This window comes from Apodemus sylvaticus, chromosome 4 (assembly GCF_947179515.1).
Source record: "Apodemus sylvaticus chromosome 4, mApoSyl1.1, whole genome shotgun sequence".
NCBI classification, from domain to species: domain Eukaryota; kingdom Metazoa; phylum Chordata; class Mammalia; order Rodentia; family Muridae; genus Apodemus; species Apodemus sylvaticus.
Window position 1 is genome coordinate 99,402,909 of NC_067475.1, and position 19,340 is coordinate 99,422,248.

The 19,340-nt window shown below is 39.0% G+C and overlaps 1 protein-coding gene across 1 annotated transcript in view; it reads left to right on the forward strand.

The window, feature by feature from the left end:
- Positions 1–698: 698 nt before the first annotated feature.
- The window catches only part of Kpna4 (karyopherin subunit alpha 4), a 59,375-nt gene continuing 40,733 nt past the window's right edge, over positions 699–19,340 (forward strand). The window contains exon 1 of the mRNA XM_052180367.1: positions 699–1,070. Within this exon, the coding sequence (XP_052036327.1) occupies positions 702–1,070 (369 nt within the window). The 5' untranslated portion in view covers positions 699–701. The remainder of the gene's footprint in view (positions 1,071–19,340) is intronic.

Sequence of the window (19,340 nt, forward strand, 5' to 3'; positions counted from 1 at the left end):
GTCAAGAGGTATCTTTGGGATTAATTTATCAAGAGTCACAATGTTGCATTTGCCATGTCAAGGATCATAGTCGTCGTTCTCTATAAATTAAGACTTTGAGATCAAGCAGTTTAATTTTCCAAGAGAAACTGCCCCAAAGGGGGTATTAGGGAAGGATCAATTCTTCTCAAGTTTCTACCTGTTGCGGGCACTTGGTCAGAGGCCTCCTTCCTTTTCCTACCGAGTCCCTCTAGCTTTCCCTTCAGTTTTTAGAAAGCACATCACCCTAGTCAGTCCTAGCCTTGACGCCCGGCCCTAGGATGGTTCGCAGTTCCCAGAACAGGACTCAGGGTTAAGGAACTTAAACACACCTCTTTGCCTTCCAAAGTGAATGAAGCGCTCAAGTAACACCGGAGGAGAAAAGAACGAAGTTCAGAACCTCAACATCCAAAGCTACCCCGACAATCGCACCACCATAACCAGGACCACCGCGCCCTGCCCAAGCCCGCCCGCTCCGGGATCTGCTTCTCTTTGGCTGCCTCGGGTTTCTCCCTCCGCACGTGACCCCTCCCCTCCCAAGCCCCTGCGCCCAGGCCCTTTCCTGCCCCAGACTCTCCCTTCCCCTTTCCTTTCGCTCTTCCGCCCCCGCTCTCCATCGCCCCTTTTGATTGGCCAAACACGCCGGAGCCCGGCCGGCCAATCGGCGAACCGGGCTGGCGGCGATGGGCGTGGCCGCAAAGCCGGGCCCTCAGATCGAGGCTGCCTCCCCCTCTCAGCCGGCAGCACATTCCGCCGCCGTTGCCGCCGCCGGTCCCGCAGTCGTCTTCGTCAGAGCTGCTGTGGTACCCGGGCTCAGGGCAGGAGAGGGCAGCCAGAGAGCGGAGGCCGGGCGAGAGGAAGGGAGCGGACGGGCGGGCGGGCGGCGCAGGCGGCGGCCGGCTTCCTGGGAGCGTCGGTGCGGCGCGGTGGTTGGGGCGGATCCCGCGGGGCCCGGGCGGGGGGGGAGAGTCGGCGGCCCGGCCATGGCGGACAACGAGAAATTGGACAACCAACGGCTCAAGAATTTTAAGAACAAAGGCCGCGATTTGGAGGTACAGTGGGGTCCGCGGCCTCCGGCCCCGGCGGGACGCGGGGCGCGTACGGGAGTCGGGCGGGCGCGGCGGCCGGCATGGCGCTGGGCGGGCGGGCGAGCGGCCGTGACGCGGGCGCCGCGCCGGGAAGTTTGTGCCGGGCCTGCTCCGCCTCCGCCGGCGACAGCGCCCGGGCCCGCCGGGTGCGGCCTAGGCCTGTCCTGCCGAGCCGGCCAGACACGGGTGAGGGCGGCGGGGATATCAGCCGCGGCCGAGGCCCGGCAGCGGCGGAAGCTCCGGCTCTGCCCGACGCCAAGCGTCGCGGGCGGAGGGCGATGGGGGAGCGAGCGGCGAAATCGTAACTTCTCCGGGCCTGAGACGCAGAAGGTTTTTCAAATCGCCCGGACTCTGGTTTTACTCCAACGTCCAAACTACAGGAGTCAACTTATCTGCTGAAGGGGGGGAAACCCACCCCCGCCGCGAGAGGCGGTCCTGGTGATGCTAGCAGTGCCTTCCAGCGGCCTGGGTTTCACTGTGGTCCTAGCTGATTCAAAGATGTGGCTCATGATGGTGGCTCATGATGTGCCCTTTTCCAGTCAAAGGATCACCTGTCTCCACCCCCTTTATTTGAGCTTGTCCACAGATCTTTTTACTCCTAAGAGATCACCAGTTTGCATTCTTACATAGAAAGTCCAAAGGGTTATACAAAGCTGTCATTCTCTAGTCTTCGGTATCCTTTCCCTCCACCTCCTGGTGGTGGTGGCAGGGAGGCATCGGGTAGGCTGTGGACTGACACCATCACGTATTATTTTAAAAGCGGAAAGAAGGCTTCGTTGTCATAGACACAGCTACTTCCAAGGTTCGATGTATTAAACACCCAGTTTCTTGCCATTGTGACTTTTTTTTTTTAAATATAGGGATTTCTTTCTTTTTTTTAAAGGCCGTTCTAAGTCAAGAGTTTAGCTTCTTATCCCCTTATGTGTTCTTCTAACTTGTTCTTCAGACTGCTGTGGTCTGGTTGTGAACTTGAGCATTTTCGGGATAGAGATAGCAACTTTTGTTTACTTTTCCCAGTACACTCAGTCTTAATGTAGTTTCTCCTGTTTTAACTTACTGCAGTGGTTAGAAGAGCTGTCTGTTCCAGGGTGTGTGTGGCTTTTTAGAGATTGTTTGAAGGTTAATGAGGCTTATCTTTGATCATTTTTTTATAGTGAAAGAAGTTTTTTAAAATTTTTTTTAGATTTGTGTGTAGGGGTGTTTTGTCTGGTGTGTGTATGAGCATCGTGTGTGTGTCAGGTGTCCAAGGAGACCAGGACAGTGGTCCATCCCCAGGAAGTGGAGTTACAGCCAGTTGTGAGCTGCCATGTGGGTGCTTAGGCCTGAACCACTGAACCATTTCTTCAGCTCCCAAATTTAATATCTTTATTGGAGTAACTTACGTGTAATAAAAGCCAACTTTTTAAATGTTTAATTCATAGTTGTCATTAAATTTACATGTTGAAAAATACTGGTTTATTTTTACTAATACAAATATTTAGAATGGGAAAAATTACAAGTTTAGGAAATATAAAATTGATAAATACTCCAAAGTTAGAAATTTCAAAAAAATATCAGATAGCCAAACAATCTCTAATTCTTTTGCTACCAATTTTTAACAGGTTCCTTGAAATGTGATTTACAGACTATACAATTCACCCATATAAAGTGGTTTTTAATGTGTTTAAATAGTTGCACAATCAGCACCTAAGTCAAATTTTAGAATATTGACCACTCTTTAAAGAACCACTGATATAAGTCATTAGCAGTGATTGACTTTCTCAGTTACTCCAACCCAAAACAGTGTTGTGTTGATTGCCTGTTCTGAATGCTTCGTGTAAATGGGCTGCACATTTTATGATATTCTGTGGCTACCTTCCTTGATGGTTCATCCATACAGTGACTAGAATTCTTCTTTCTTAGGTCTGAATAATATCCTTGCATATAGTTACACCACATTGTGTTTATGTGTTCATCTTCAGGGCTAACCCTTTTTATCAGTCACATATTACTGCTATAAGCATTTATGTACACATTCTTGTATAACATTCATACTTCTTTTGGTTACAAGCCTAGAATGCTAGGTGATAGTGGAATTTTACATCTAACTTTTTATAGGGTTGCCAGACTTACTTTCTCTGTCTCCACCCACCCCTCTTGTTCTTTTCTTTTGGACAAGGTCTTATTTTGTAGCTATAGCCCAGGATAGCCTTACACTCTCGATCTTTCTCCCTTATCTTCCTGAACACTAACTATGTTTTACTGGCATCATCCCTGCTTCTCTCTCCCTAGTTCTGGGATTTCAAGCATGTGCCACCCTACACATAGGGTGTTTTAAGTTATCCTTTTTTAAACAAAAACATAATTTACCCTTACTATGTATTTCTTGCCACTATAGACTAATAAATACTGAATCTACCTGGCTACTGTGATAGGTGATTTAAAATTATATATAAATGCATATTGACATATTTTGAGATCATATCTGTAGTCACTGTCTAATGACTGGATCCATGTATGTGCATTAGAAATTAGAATATTTTAATTTTTCTATCTATAAATATAACATGACTAAAAAACTTATTTTGTTTCTGTGACTTACTCAAGATCACATAAGTGGGTGTTGTTCAGTGGTAAATCAGAGTATGTACAGTGCCTTGGGTTTGATCCCCAATACCATAAAAGAAAACAAAAGCTTCTAAAAATGATCAGGTACTTGTAATGAGATGGAAACTTCTTGTATCACTTCTAGCCAGTCTATTTGTTATATTTGTTACTTACATACCTGAGTCTTTCCAAAGCCTGTGTGTACATTTTCTCCCCTTCCAGATAGTTACTGCATTGTGTTACATATGTAATGTATGTGAAATATAATACGAAAACACTGCTTTTTTGGTTGAGTCTTAATATTTTTGTTTTTGAGGCAGGGCTATTGCTGTACATCAAGTGTTAGCCTAGTATATCCTTAAAGACCATTTTTAACGTTTGATCCAGCTTTAAAAATGAAATATTTCACATGGCATGATTCCTTTCTTACCTAACTTTTCCAAGTCCAGTTTGTATTTTACCATTAGGTTATCTCTCTGTTTAGCCCAGCTCTATCCTTAGGTGAGTAATAGTGTCATGTGGATGGTAGCTACCTTATTAGATAGTATGTGTGTAAATATACAGCTGCATGTAGAGTGAGGTCAGTGAAACATGTGGGGAAGAGGTTGATTAAAATGACGACAAACTGCCCGTTTAATTTTATTTTACCTGATCTCTAACTTTGGGACCTTGGAAAAATCATTTAAGTCTTAAGATTCTTTTCATCTATAAAAATGATAGTGTACAACATCTGCTTTATGAATGTTATGGACATTAGTAGGTTAGTGTTAGATGATTGACAACTCACTATAACTTATCTTTTTTATTGGAGAGAGAGGACACTAATAGGATTCAGTAGGATTGAATCTCTTGCTCCCTTATTTGCTGTTAGCTATGTGTGTGATTTTTAGGTGTGTTTCTTTGTTTGTTTGTTTCTGTGTGTAATGTATAAAACTTATGTTACTTTGCACTTTATGCTATGTTAAAGAGTCAGTGAAGTGCCTATTAGAGGGCAATTGGACACAATGATGTGACCCTTCTGAAGTCATAATTTTATAATTCTGGATTTCTATTTAATATTCATTAGTGCCTTTCAGTATATCAATTCAGCTCCTTCAAAAAATAGTCATGAATTTTTTTAAAGACAGAAGTCGAAGGAAGTGTTTGTGAATATTTATTTGAAATAATGTTTAAGGAGTTGCCAGATATGTTCATCAAAGCTTGACTTCTTTCTTGTAGTGTGGTAGAGGATTGTCTAGTGCCAGTTTGAGGGTACTAACATAAAGAAGGTTATACAGTACAACATAGGAAATGGGTAGTAACCAAACTGCCAATGAGATTTATCAAGAGTAAGTAAATTAAGATCATCTATTTCTAAGTTTGGTAGTAGAAAGGGATTCTTTTGTAGCATTCTAGTAAACTTTCAAGGTTTTTGTAAAAATTCTAAAAGTTTGCTGGTTCAAAATAGAATATAAAATATATTAGAAAAGTAATTAGATCTTGTAAAAACAACTTATGCTAAGTACAAGTATTAAAATACCACATAATTTTGAGTATAAAATATGAAGGCAGGTTGGAAAGGTTTAATAAAGGTGCTGTGCTGTTTTGTTTTTGGGAAATAGCTTTGTTGGCTCAGAGTGCAGAGTGAAAAACACTGCTAAGCTAGTAAGTCTTATAACTTTAGAGACTGACCTCTCTCATCACAAATCTTGGAACATACTTACTGTGCTTAAAATAACTACTGTCTAATTCTTCAAATAATAGTTCAAGCATGAAACAATATGAGATCTCTGATAGAAATATCTCTAGGATTTAAATTATTGCTTTAGCTTCCTATCAGCTTTTCTGGTTTATAAGACAACTGACTTCAGAATTGCTTCATTGATAATTTTCTTAAAACACTAAGACATCCTTGTTTTTCATGGTTTACTAGTATGCCAAATGAATATGCACTATTGGAAAGAATGTATGAGTGGTTTTGAAAGAATGAAACAGCTTTAGGAAAAATGCATATGTGGATGCATTTGTTTTGGTTTAGTTTTGGGGGTTAATTGAGCCCAAGTTCTTTTGCTTTCTAATATAATCATTTGGTTTTGGGTGTTTTTATTTTTAGACAAGATCTCATCATGTAGCCCCTAGCTAACCTGGAATTTGTTGTATAGATCAAACTGGCCTTGAACTCACAGAGATCTGCCTGCCTTTACCTGGGAAGGGCTAGGATTAAGGACATGCCCCACTACTTCTACACACTTAATATAGTTGTTTGATTTTTTTGTTTGTTTGTTTTAGTGGGTTTTTTTTTTTTTAGCATTTTATGTGTATTGATATTTTGCCTACATGTATGTCTGTGTAACACATGTGCCTCTTGTTAGCTGGGGCTAGAGGAGAGTGTCATATTCCCTGGATCTGGATTTGTAGGTGGTTGTAAGCCATCATGAAGGTCCTAGAAAAGCAACTAATGCTTTCAGTTGTTGAGCCATCTCTAGCTCCATGGATAGCTATCCCTGACAGCGGTTGTGTGTTATTAAAATATTTTCAGTGTTTTCTGGGGTAGTGGACATTTACTTGAGGCCTATACTGAATGAGAGTGCATAATAAAAGTCTGACATGCATTGCTGATTTGATTTGATTTGATTTGATTTGATTTGATTTGATGGCTTAGTGTTGGTCAGAGGCAGGAGCATACCTGAGTGAGTACCTATTACAGGTATGATTAACTTTTACTTCATCTAAGTTTTGGAGATTAAAAAGAAATTTGTGTTTCTGACTTAACAGTCAAGGGAGTGATTTTTATCTCAGGTGTGTATCAAGGTCTTCTTTATTTTTAATACTATATCCTACTATCTTTAATTTTTCTCAGCTTAATGTACTACTAACATATTCTATAGGTGAGGCATTTCTATTCCATTCTGCACAGAGATTTTTGGAATTTTGTATCACTTATGAACTTCTAACACTAAAAACATACCTGCTTTCTATTTAGATTTGGTACAGTCAATGTTCAGGGAGACTCCATCTGCTAGACACTACTGTGAGAATAGTCTTTTGAGTGGCACTACAGAATACAGCAGAGCTGGGTGTGGCATGGTGGTAAATACTTAGAAGCACATACGGAGTTTAACATTTTCTCTAGACAAGCTGCTCATAGTACCAGCAGATGTCTATGACCTAAAGTCATTCTGGCTACTAACCAGCATGAATCTGAAATATTTTTTGAGGCCGGATCAATGGTGAAGAGTACTGGGTGATCCTCTGTCTGGTTCAGTTCCTGTCACATGGCTCCTCATGTTCATTCGAAATTCCAGTCCCAGGCAATCTTTTCTAGACAGGCTAAGGCTGAGGCAGGAGAACTGCCATGAGTTTGAGGTCAGCCTAGCCTATGGTAAGACTGAGGAAGAGGAAGGGGAGAAAGAGGAGAAAAAGAACAATATGTGTTTTAGTTCAGAAGACTGCATATGTTTGAGGTTCAAAACTCATTGCAGACTTTTAGTTTTTATTTGTGGATCTCTTTCAGTATTTTCAAGTTTAAAAATTAGAATCGATACTTTTTGGGGTGTTTGCTTGTTTTTCCAAGGCAGGGGTTCTCTTTGTAGCCATGGCTGTAGACCAGGCTGGCCTTGAACTCATAGATCCACCTGCCTCTACCTCCTGAGTGTTGGTATTAAAGGCCATACCAGACTGAAATCAGTACTTTTTAAATGTTGGGCTGGCAAGATAACTCAGCAGGCAAAAGTGTTTGCTGATGGGAAAAAGAAACCAACTCCTCAAAGTTGTGTTTTGTTTTGTTTTAATGAATAAAAGAAATTTTAATGGAGACTAACTTGGCTTCCCCAAACCAAAATTATTTAATGAGAAGAATGTTCATATTTAACTTTTTTCCATCTTTAAGAGAAGATATGTATGGATTTCCTTATCAATTTCTGAATTTAGCATACAGATAAGGGTTTGGAAAAAAGCATTTACCTTTTAGGATACTTAATCAATGATACTATGGTAATAGTATGGTAATCATCCAGGAATGATTATTTCATAAAGATTGGTTGGCATTTGTCTGAAGCTGTATCAGTGTACTCTTTACATTGTTAAGTTAAATATTGATTGAACCACAGACACTAGTCTGACTTATATTTCAAGTATATCTATTCATAGTTTTGTTGCATGTATTGAGTTATTTGGAAAACATTCCATTGACAAAACCAGACTGAAGTTATTCAGATCTTCCAAATGCTGACACAGTTTGTTATGCAATGAAAAGATTTCCTCCCAACCTAAAAACATTTTTTAATAAAATGAAGAAAGAATGAAAGAAAAAAGAAAATTCATAATTGATCTTAGTACAATTCAGAAAAAGCATTGTTCAAAACATGTCAAGCTCATGGTCATGGACACAATTTTCTAGAACTAATCTTTACTTGAAAACTCACATTTTATCATTAGCAGTAAATACTATAGGTTGTTTTCCTTTAAGCCATAAACTTAATAAATCTGCCAGACACTAAATCAAAATAACCATAATTTCTGTCATTCTTTCAAGTGAAAATGCTCTTTCTTGGGGGGGAAAATGGTTAGTTCAATTCACAACCTAATTGTCCAAGTACTTTTTCTACATCTGATTATAGATATTGCTGCAGGAGTGATTTATGAATACTCCTGTTTTGTCACACAGTTAGAAAAGGTCAGTAGTTGATAAATGGTGTGTGTGTGTGTGTGTGTTTATGTATTAAGGCAAGGTCTCACTGTGTAGCCTTTGCTTGCTTGTAACTTGCCTAGTAGCCCTCCCTTGCCTAGAATTCACTATGTAGATCAGGCTGGCCTCACCACCCAATTGCTGAAATTAAAGGTATATACTATTATACCTGGCATCAAAGAATATGGGTGCTTTGTCTCCATGTATGTTATGTCTGTGTACTTTGTATGCCTGGTGCTACTGAAAGCCAAAAGAGGGAGTTTGATCCCCTGGGATTGGAGTGGCAGATGGTTATAAGTAGCTGTGTGGGTACTGAGAATTGAACCCAATTCCTCTGGAAGAGCAGCCAGAGTTTTTAACTGCTGAGTCATTCACCAGGCCCAAGGACATTCTTCAGTATCTTGGCCTAACTGAAATACAGTGACACCATTATAGCATAATGCTGGTTTATCTTAGTTTATGCTAGAGCACTAGCAGTTTTAACCCTTTTGCATCAGTGCAATGCTAACATGCATATATGTACCCATACATCAACACACACACACACATACACACATTAATGTATGTTTTGTTGGGATGATAGTTTTGACCTTTAGAAAATTGTTTTAAAATGTCTCAGGACCCCTGACCCCATGGATCATACTTTTATATCACATTTATAATTTATTAGTATTGCTTTTGTTACAGATAACTGTCACTTGTAATTACTACAGGCTCTTAAGATTTCTTTATTTTGTACATGAGTACACACACACACACACACACACACACACACACATGGGTACATGTTTGCCACAGCAGGCATGGAAGATCAGTGGACAATTTGAAAAAGTTGAGTCCCTTTCTAGCAGGTGTGTTTGGGACTTTCAGAATCTCAGATCATCAGCCTTTTTTTTTTTTTGAGACAGGGTTTTTCTGTACAGCCCCTATCCTATACCCCTATCCTATACCTCTGAATCTGCCTCCCAGAGTGCTGGATTTTAGTGAATATGCTGCTACTACCACCCAGCTTAACGTTTTATGTATATTTTCTTGGTGGTTCCCACAAGATTGTAAGCTTAGCCAGAAAACAGTGTTTTGCTTTGTTTTATGGGTATGGGTGTTTTACCTTCGCATATGTCTGTGTACCTACCTACCACATGTATGTAGTATCTGAATAGGGCGTCAGATTGCCTGGGACTAGAGTTACAGATGGCTGTAAGGGGCCAGGTAAGTGACAGAAATTGAACTGGGTAGATCATCCAGTGCTCTTAACCACTGTGCTATCTCTATAGCATTAGAAAACACTTCTAATTCATAGTGTCTAGTATTCATAATAATTTTCAAGTCATAGACATTTGCTGTTAATATGAGTATCGTGACTATTGAAAAAAGTTTGGTTGCTTTTCACATTTATTGTAAATTTAATTTACTTTAAGCTTAATGTAAACTCTATGTAATATCCACACCTATAATCGCAGCACTCAGGAGATCACAGACAGGAACATGGTGAAGCCAACCTGTTATACACAATTAAGACCCTATCTTCTTGTTGGTTTGTTGTTGTTTTTTAACTTGTAATATTAATGTAAATTACATTTTACTTGTTACTTCATTGAATTTTTATTAACAAAACCCCAAATCCCATGATAATATAGTATTTCCTAATTTGATTATGGACATACTTTTTAATACTAAAAAAAGCAAATGTTCTTACTGCTATCTCTGAGTCTATCCCAGCCATCATGCCCTGTTATGATGGACTGTATCTCTTGAGCCTTGAACCAAAACAAATTCTTCTCTTTTATAAAAATGGAAGATGTTATATACTGTGTTGGTGTCCTTCCATTATTGTTCTCCCAACTACACTGTGTCAGCTGACCCTGTTGTTGCTTCTGTTGCCTGCTTTAGTGTAATGGGCATGTTTGTGGTTCCTAAGTAACAGTTCTGAAGATCTGTTTGAGAGTTGTACCCTGGAATCCCTGCATGGTTGAGTGGACTCTGCATAGACATTGTCGATGGCCCTGACTTGTTGCTATTGACCTGCCTCTTTAGCCACTTTGAGCTTTTGATAGTCCACAAAAAGAAGCAAAATGTTAATCTGATATTTCAACATAGTTATGTCATACCTGGTTCTTTAGTAGATACTATGGAAACCCAAGTGACTTGGCTCTCTAGTGGTCTGATGTGGTCCTTTTTGTTTTTTGTTTTTTGGGTTTTTTTGTTGTTGTTGTTGTTTGTTTGTTTGTTTGTTTTATTTTTTATTTTTTATTTTTTATTTTTTTTTTTTGGTTTTGGTTTTGGTTTTTTTGGATTTGGTTTTTTCAAGACAGGGTTTCTCTGTATAGCCCTGTCTGTCCTAGAACTCACTCTGTAGACCAGGCTGGCCTGGAACTCAGAAATCCGCCTGCCTCTGCCTCCCAGAGTGCTGGCATTACAGGCGTGCGCCACCACTGCCTAGCTTAATGTGGTCCTTTTAATGATATTAAAATTGAAAGTTACCCAATAACTCCAAGCAGAAGGAGCTGATTTTAAATTGTATAATTGTTTTAGGGAAAAGAACCATCCTAAAATAGTTCAGGTATAATGGGAGAGCTCATTCTTATAATCAGATAAATCCAAGCAACAGCTGGCATGTTGATTAGAGTCAGAGTCTTGGGATGAGTGCTGATATAAGTTAACAGTATGGATATAACCTTGAAAACATTATGCTTTCTGTAAGAAGTCAATCAAAAACAAACCACAATCCCATTTATGAATACAGCAAAACTGCTCTACATGGCACCAGATTTGGGAGATTTTTTTCATAAATTTGGGGGAAGGAGACTTTTAAATATTAATCTCTCAAGCAGTTTTTTAGTAGATATCAGCTAGATGTCCTCTAAATCAGTTTCAGAAGCTATCTAGGATTTTCTCACATAAGATTGCCCCCCCACACACACACACACACACACTTTTGTCCCCAAAGTTATGCCCCACTTTTTCTATGCTATTTGCAGTCACAGGCTGTGCGTGGCCTTCTGATTGATCCCCTAGCTGTAAATCCAGTTTTCCATGAGTATCCTCCTCTGGTTCAATTACTTTTAAGTAGCTCACAGAGTTCAGTGAAACAGTTAACAGATACTAAAAGGCTACAATTGAACAGTCAAATGGAAGAAAGAGTTATCTGAGAAGGGCCAAGAGCTTTCCTGTCCTCTGCCAGGGTGCTGCTCTCTAGGTCCTGCTACATACTCAGTTCCTAAAACCCCAGATAATGGTTGTTAGGGTTGGGGGGTTGTTTTATACACATCTTTTACATACATAGGCATGATTAAGTTTATTGGTGGTTGGTATTTACCTTATCACTCTCTTGCCCAGAAGTTGGGTTGTAAAGATGAGAAGGTTCTGCCCCCTGGCCAGGACAACATGTTAGGTTTGATTAACAATTCTGCAAATAACAATTATGATGAAGTTAAGTCCCAAATCTCTAAGTATACTCATCATAGGTCCATCCACTCTCATATAAGCATTCTAATGGCATTCTTCTTAGGTTGGTTGGGTTTTGTTGTTGTTTTGAAACAAGGTCTCTCTGCCTGCTCGGCTGAAAAGGCATGTGCCACCACACTTGGCTGACTTTTGAGCACAATCTCCTTTTGTAACCCAGACTGGCCTCTAGCTTATCAACTTAGTGATGCTCCTGCCTCAGTCTCCTGAGGTTGCTGGGTTGTAGGTGTGGTATATGCCACCTGGCTTTTAAAGACACCTTTATTATCTAGAAATTCTAAAGATTTTGGAAGATGTGTTGAGGAGGTGGTGGTGGTGTGGATGACACAGGTATTTCATAATATAGTGTTAAATGTCTGGAATGAGTAACTCAATGAAAACAGAAAGTAATTACTAGTTGCTAAGAGTTAGGATAGAGGAAATCAGAAAAACGCTTTAGGTTTAGGGCTGTTTGTGGTGATGACAGTCACTAGGGGTTAAATGGTAGCAGGCATGAAAACTCACTGCATTGTATTTAGGTGAGTAGTGTATGGTATGTGAGTGTTATTTCAGTAATGGTATTATGATGATAACAAAGAAAGATTAATTAAAAGAATGAGTTGGGTCATGGCCAATTCTACTACCCAGTAGTCAAGAGTTGAATTTGTGCAAGCAGCTCTATCACTGACTTTTACTTCTCTTTATTGGATGCTTTTGTTCTGCAGATATTTATTCAGCATTTGTGTCTGAGATCCTGTTATAAGCATGAGCCTAAAAGCAATGGACAACATAGGCTTAATTCATATTCTATCAGGTTAAGTTCTCTCAACCCTGGGCTTCTGTTGACCATGTGGCAGTAGTTAGCTTCTGTGGGCTAGAGTTGTAGTAAACTGCTTAGGGAAAGGCAGTCCCTAAGTGTTTTTTTCTATTTGTTAACTTTTCCCTTGAATAGAAAAGCTTGATGTCTTGAATTAGAATTACATCTTAATAGCTACACAACATTAGGAAAGTTTAATATTTTCAGCCTTAACTTCTACATTTAAAAAATTGCAATCCCATCTGTCTGGGTACTTGTTTTGACCGAACTCTTAAGTAATAATAGGGAGCCCTCCTTTATTTAGATTAGGGTCTTATCTGTGATGGTAAAGGTAAGATTGTGAGAATTCGTGTATTTTTAGCACACTGTTTGCCTGCTGCCAAGTGAGCTTTTTTTTCCACAAACTACTTAGTATTAAGTTAAGGTGTGTTAAGTTAGTTACTAAAGATAATTTAACTGAGCCATAAACTCTGCCCAAGTTAAAGCTGACCAGTCTCTCTTAATCTTCCTGCCTGCCTGCCTTCTATTGCTCTGTTTGTAGATTGGCTTTTTCGAACTATCAGGTACCTTTCTCCTAATGCCCTGCCAATCAGTTCTAGTAGGGAAGTCTAGGGAGCATCTCCCATGAGGAACCTTCAGGAAGCATCAGTGGAAAGTAGTTTCAGAAAAGGTTGCTACTATAGTGGTGTTTTAGTCTTTTCTGTTCACTTGCTACAACTGTTAACAATGTTGCAGATCTTTACTATCCAGTCTACAAAAGGGTTTGTTTGTTTGTTTGTTTGTTTGTTTGTTTGTTTGAGATTCCAATTCAGAAAATACCCAGCCTGAGGAATTCTCAATGGTGAGTACTTGCCTGACATGTTTAGGGTACTGGGTTTCATACCCAGCAGTGTAAACCAACCAAACAAACAAACACAGAACCATACTCCCTTGCTTTTATAGCTTCCTGTGTGCCACACTTAGCTTCTGAATGCCCAGTTGAGACCTTTAAGCTTTGGTCTTATCTACTTTTCCTACTTGTAGCTTTTCTTTTCCTCTAGCTCTTAGACAGCTGTGGTCTCTTTTTAAGGCCCTTCACACAAGCTGCTTTAGCTGTCAGAATGCCTTTCCTTCTCCTTACAGTTACAGGGATTGGTATGCTTACTCCATGTCAGCTTCCCCCAATTGTTGTAAAGCTTCAGAGAGTGATGGAGCCCTCTGTCCTGCCCTTACCATCCTTGAACTCGAGTTCAAGCGATTCTCCTCTGTCAGCTCGTGAACAGGACTTGAGGCATGCATTAATGAGCCAGCCCTAGAGTTGACACTAAAGGAAATAGTTTTTACTTATTAATTTTTGAGGTAGAGTTTCACAAAGTTGCCCAGGCTGGCTTTGAGATCATCTTGCCTTAGCCTCCTAAGTACCTCTATTATAGTTGTATGCCACCATGCTTGAAAAAATTTTTTCATTTTTTTCATTGAATGAAAAAAAATTTTTAGAGAGGAAAAAAATTACGTGTCTGGTTAGGATTGGTAATTAAATGAGATTTTTAAAAATTCAGGTTTATGTTTTCAATCCTCATCTTTATTTTTAAAACATTATTGTGCATGTGAAGTGTGTGCATACACATACTTCACACACACATCCATGCATATCATATGGAAGTTAGAGGACAGTGTTGTAGAGTTTGTTCTCAGTCAACTTTTGCATGGGTTCTAGAGATATACCTGAGGTTGCCAGACTTGTGTGTAGCCTTCACCTACTGAGCCACCTCACAGGCCCTGTAGTCTTCATCAGTTTATTGTTTGATGTCACTATGCTCCCATGGGAAAAGCCCTTCTCTCCTCTCCTTTCCTTTTCTTCTTTTTTCTTTTTTTTCTCGGTGGCTCTAAAGTAGTCCTGACTATTCTTTATTCTTCTACCTCTTAAGGGTGTACCTACCATATGATACTGTATTTGTACCATAGGTGATCTCATCAAGTGATGTGGTCTTAAATACCATGCCTCCCTTTCTTTGTTTTTGTTTTGACTTTTTTACTTTCAAATTTCAAAACCTGGTCTCACTATAATGGCCTAGGCTAGCTTGGAATTTCCAGTCCTCTGACTTCAGCCTTCTGAGTACTGGGGATGCAAGTAGGCACTGTTAGGCCTGGCTATTCCCAGCTTTATTGAACTCTAGATTAATTTGATTATTTTGATGTGTTATTTTATGCATTGTAAGCATTTTAAACTTAACAAGTTCAAAAATGACATAACCTACCCTGCTCCCTGGACCTACCTGGTAATCATTAAATTTTCTTAGTTAATTACATTTCGGTCAAAGTTGGCTTGAGCCAAAACCTTAGTGCCATCATCTCATTGCAGTCATGTAGTCAGTTCAGTGTAGTAAATGTAAGTTGTGTGTGTGTGTGTGTGTGTGTGTGTGTGTTTACTTTAATGTGTATACTTTAGATTTCATGAACCCACTCAGGTCTCTTAACATGGAGTACGGCAGTTTAACATAGAAACTAGGAAGATCTCTTTCTTGTTTGTTTGTTGTTTGTTATTGTTGTTGTTTCTGACAGGGTTTCTCTGTGGAGTCCTGGACGCCCTAGAACTTGCTCTGTAAACCAGGCTGGCCTTTGAACTTGGATCCTCCTGCCTCTGCCTCCCTACTTAGTGCTGGTATTAAAGGCGCGAGCCACCTGGTAGATTTTCCCCTCTAAGACAGAACATAGCTCTCTGTTGCCCACCGTCTAGCATTGGCTTCTTAGCACAAAGTTAATGCTAAAATCTTTACAGTGGTTGGCCATTTGGTTTCTTTCCACCCTATTTATTGTATGGTGGCTATCTTAGATTCCTTACCTTGCTTTTTTTCTTTCATAGGTTTCTTTTTTCCTTTATTGTTACTCTATCTACCCTGAATGCTGTCAATATCCACATAACTTGAGCACTCACTCATTTTGTTAATATCATCCCCTAAAAAAAAAAAAATCTCTTTCTAGAAATTTTTCTCTCTAATATTTCGCCCACTTAATATACTTTATATTCCATTTTGTCTTATCCCACTAAAATGTAAATTCTGTGAGACAAGGAGTTTTATCATTATGTTCCTAATAGCTCCTTAAATGCTGACTTATATAGGTAGAAGATTAAATGTACATTTATGAGAAAAATAAAGGTACTATTAAAAAAAAAAAAAGCTGAGTGTGTTTGTGGGTGGGCGTGCACACCCTCAGATGGCCTGAAGAGGCCAGTAGTGAGCTTTCTGACATGGGTGTTGGGAATTGAACTCGGGTCCTCTAGAAGATCCATACATATTTCATAACCACTGAGCTATTTCTCCAGTCCCTGTAGAATGCTTTTTAAAACAGTGCTTAAACAAAACAATTCAGTAACTTACCAATTAATGAAGATTTGTCTATTAAAGTTGGATGTAAAATCCCAAAGAAAGATAAATAATATTTTAAAAGAAGATATTAAGGGGGGAAATAGCAGAAAAGTTTGTTTGAAGAAGTATATACTACAGGTAGACCTTGGGTAGAAAAAGTTGTAGTATGTTACAAAAAAATATTGGACTAGATCCAGGATATCTGAGACTTGATATTAAGAAAATCATTCTGTTCCTGTGTCTCTAAAATGAAATAATTGAAAGTAAATTATTTTATTCTTTTCTGTTACAAAATCCTATAGTGTTGTTTAATTAAAATTTTTTATTAAGAAGAACTAAAGAGATGGGTTGGTGGGTAAGAGCACTGGCTGCTCTTCCAAACAGGACCCAGGTTCAATTCTCAGCACCCACATGGTGGCTTCACAACCATCTGTAAATCCAGTTCCAAGGAGTCAGGCACCCTCTTCTGACTGCTTTAGGCACCACACATGAAATTGGTTTGCAGACAAACTTGTAGGCAAAAACCCTATACACATAAAATAATAATTAAAACTTTTTCAATTCTTTAAAAACAATGAATAGAAGCAATTAGAAAGGAAAATTTACTCTGATGAGGTCCCTAGGGCATGGGATATAGCCCATTTTAAACAATTCCAAGGAAATGACCAGCTTTGCCCAGGAACTCCAAAAACCCATACTTGCAGGGACAGAATGCAAGTTTCAGGGACTGAGTGCAAAAGTCAGAAGCCCAAAGGAGGAGACCACAGAGGCACCCATGAATGCTCTGTTATGTTTGATAGTGTGTCCATTTCCTCCATTTAGGGAGATAAAGGTTGAAATGGCCCATTAGATGAAAGCACCTACCAGGGACACCTTATAAAGTCACTCTTAATCAGTGTGGCTTTTAACAGTCACATAAATGGGTTTCCTCAACCTGTGGCCTAGAAGTTATTAATAGCATATTTTTTGTTTTCTGGTCTTGCTTCATTCTTTTCCCTTTTATGTGCATACCTTTATGATTTTATTGTATGTATTAATTCACTTAATAGGACCTAGAGCACACACATTGCTGTTTCACAACTATGAATATTGTCTATATTAAAGCCATAGACAATAAAATAAACTTTTTTATAAGAATGTCATGAGTTTAACTTTATTTTGTTCTTATAGGAGGGAAGCATTCCTTAATGCCTTGATTTTCATATTTTACTTTTAATTTTTCTATTTTGAGGGCTGTTTTGTAATGGGAAGCTCTTTTATCCTGGAGCTCTATGTGGACCGGACTGGCCCCGCCCTTGCAGTGGTCTTCCTCTTGCCTCTGCTACCGTGTGAGTGCTGGGACTAGGCCATCCATCATGACTGACCTTTTAACTTTTTTGTTTAAGTGATGGCTATTTTGATTTGTTTCTTTGGTTTAGATTTATGTATTGTATATTTATGTGCACTATGTGTGTGCCTAGTGCCTGTGGAAGTCAGGAGATGACATTGAATCTCTCGAAACTGCAGTTAGGGATAGTTGTGAGATAAGGTAGGTGCTAGGAATCAAACCTGAGCTCTCCTCCAGTGCTCTAATGGATGAGATATCTCTCCATTCTCAAGAGTTTTGGTTTTTAGTTCTTGAAGCAATCTCATTATGTTGCTCAGGTTAGCCTTGAACTCAAGGCAGTCTTCCTGTTTTATTCTTCCTGGTACTGAGATTATAAGCATGAGCTGCCGTGCCCAGTTTAACATTGATTCTTTGTTAAAAATTAGAGTTGTTTTTCTCATCTAAGAATGCACCAGATCAGCAGAGAAATGAGATTTATCCATAGTCTGTGTTGAGTTCTACTGACTTCCCTAGGTTGATTAAATCTGATTTCACTTTGTAGTATAGTAATTTTTCCCACTGTCATTTCCCATCTGTTTTTTCTTCAATCAATCCTTAACTGTTCCCCAACTTCTGTTTCTTCTGTTAGAAACATTGAAAAGGTTGAAGAAAAATGAACATTGTTGCAAACAGTAAGGTCTCATTTATCTTACTTTGTTGAGCATAGTGCATTTCTTTGTTGTCCTCAGTCACTGCCATTGCTTTCATGACTTTCTGGTTTCTCCAACAGCATAGTATTTCAAGTTCCACATAGTGTTAAATGTCAACTCTAGTGGGTCAGTGATATATACTGTGGAGAAAACTACCACTGTAACCCTTCATTGTAACTAAGACTATTCAATGAGGAAAAGGTTTAATTATTTTTAAATCATAGTTTAATTTCTCAAAGATAGTATTTATAGGTAGAGATATTAAATTTCTCATTAGTGCACACTATTAGTGATGAGGATCAGATTCAAATTTCTTCTCACTAGAAGTGAAAGGATACATAGAACTTAAATATAGAGCTTATTCAGTATAGGAAGCCATTTAATATTGGTAAGTTATTAGAACAATATAGAAAATAGTTCTACATACCATACTTCAAAATGATCTATGTATAAATTATAGGTATCAAAAACTTAGTTTACCACTACTACCTCTTGGTTGACCATATTAAGTAGGTAAATAAACTGTCCCTACCAAATGCTTCTAGATGTTGATACTTATTTGGGCTGAGACCTGCAATGAAACAAAATATACTTGACTTTTCATAAAACTGATGGGCTCTTGTTTCCCTTCATTCTTTACATCTGACATTCTTCTACAGGTCCTGCACATAAAACATCTTTTAAAGACTAGTGTATATGAGTTGTAAAGAGCAATAGACTTTTTTCATTTCCATAATGTATACATGTGCTTTGATTGGATTTGCTATTATCCTTTCATTTCTTTTTCCCTCTCCCTTTGCTTTTTAACACCTCGTAATATTATACCCTTTTGAATTTCATGCCTCTTTCCTTCTGTCCTAAATTATACAGTTGAGAAAAAAATGAACATGTAATCTGTGTGAGGGTGCCAGATATCCTAGAACTGGACCTACAGACAGTTAAGAATTGCCATACAGGCACTAGGATTTGAACCTGAGTCTTACTAGAATAACAGCCAATACTCTCAACCACTGAACCATCTAGCCATAGTGACAGTTAATTAACATTCTCACCAACAATGTATTAAGTGTTCCATATTCCCTACATCCTAATCAACATCTGTTGTTTTGGTTTTCTTGTTGATAGCCATGGAATGAGATGGGATCCCAATGTAACCTTAATTTTCTGCATTTCCCTAAGAGTTAACGATGTTGAACATTATTTTTTGTCTGTGTGTAGTTCATTTGTGACAGGGTCTTTCCCTGTGTTATCCAGATTGTCTTGAACTGAAACAACTGATCTTCCTGCTTTCTGGGCCTCTTCAGTGATGGAATTACGTGTGTAGCACCACTCTTGGCTGCATATGCCTTATTTTATCTTAG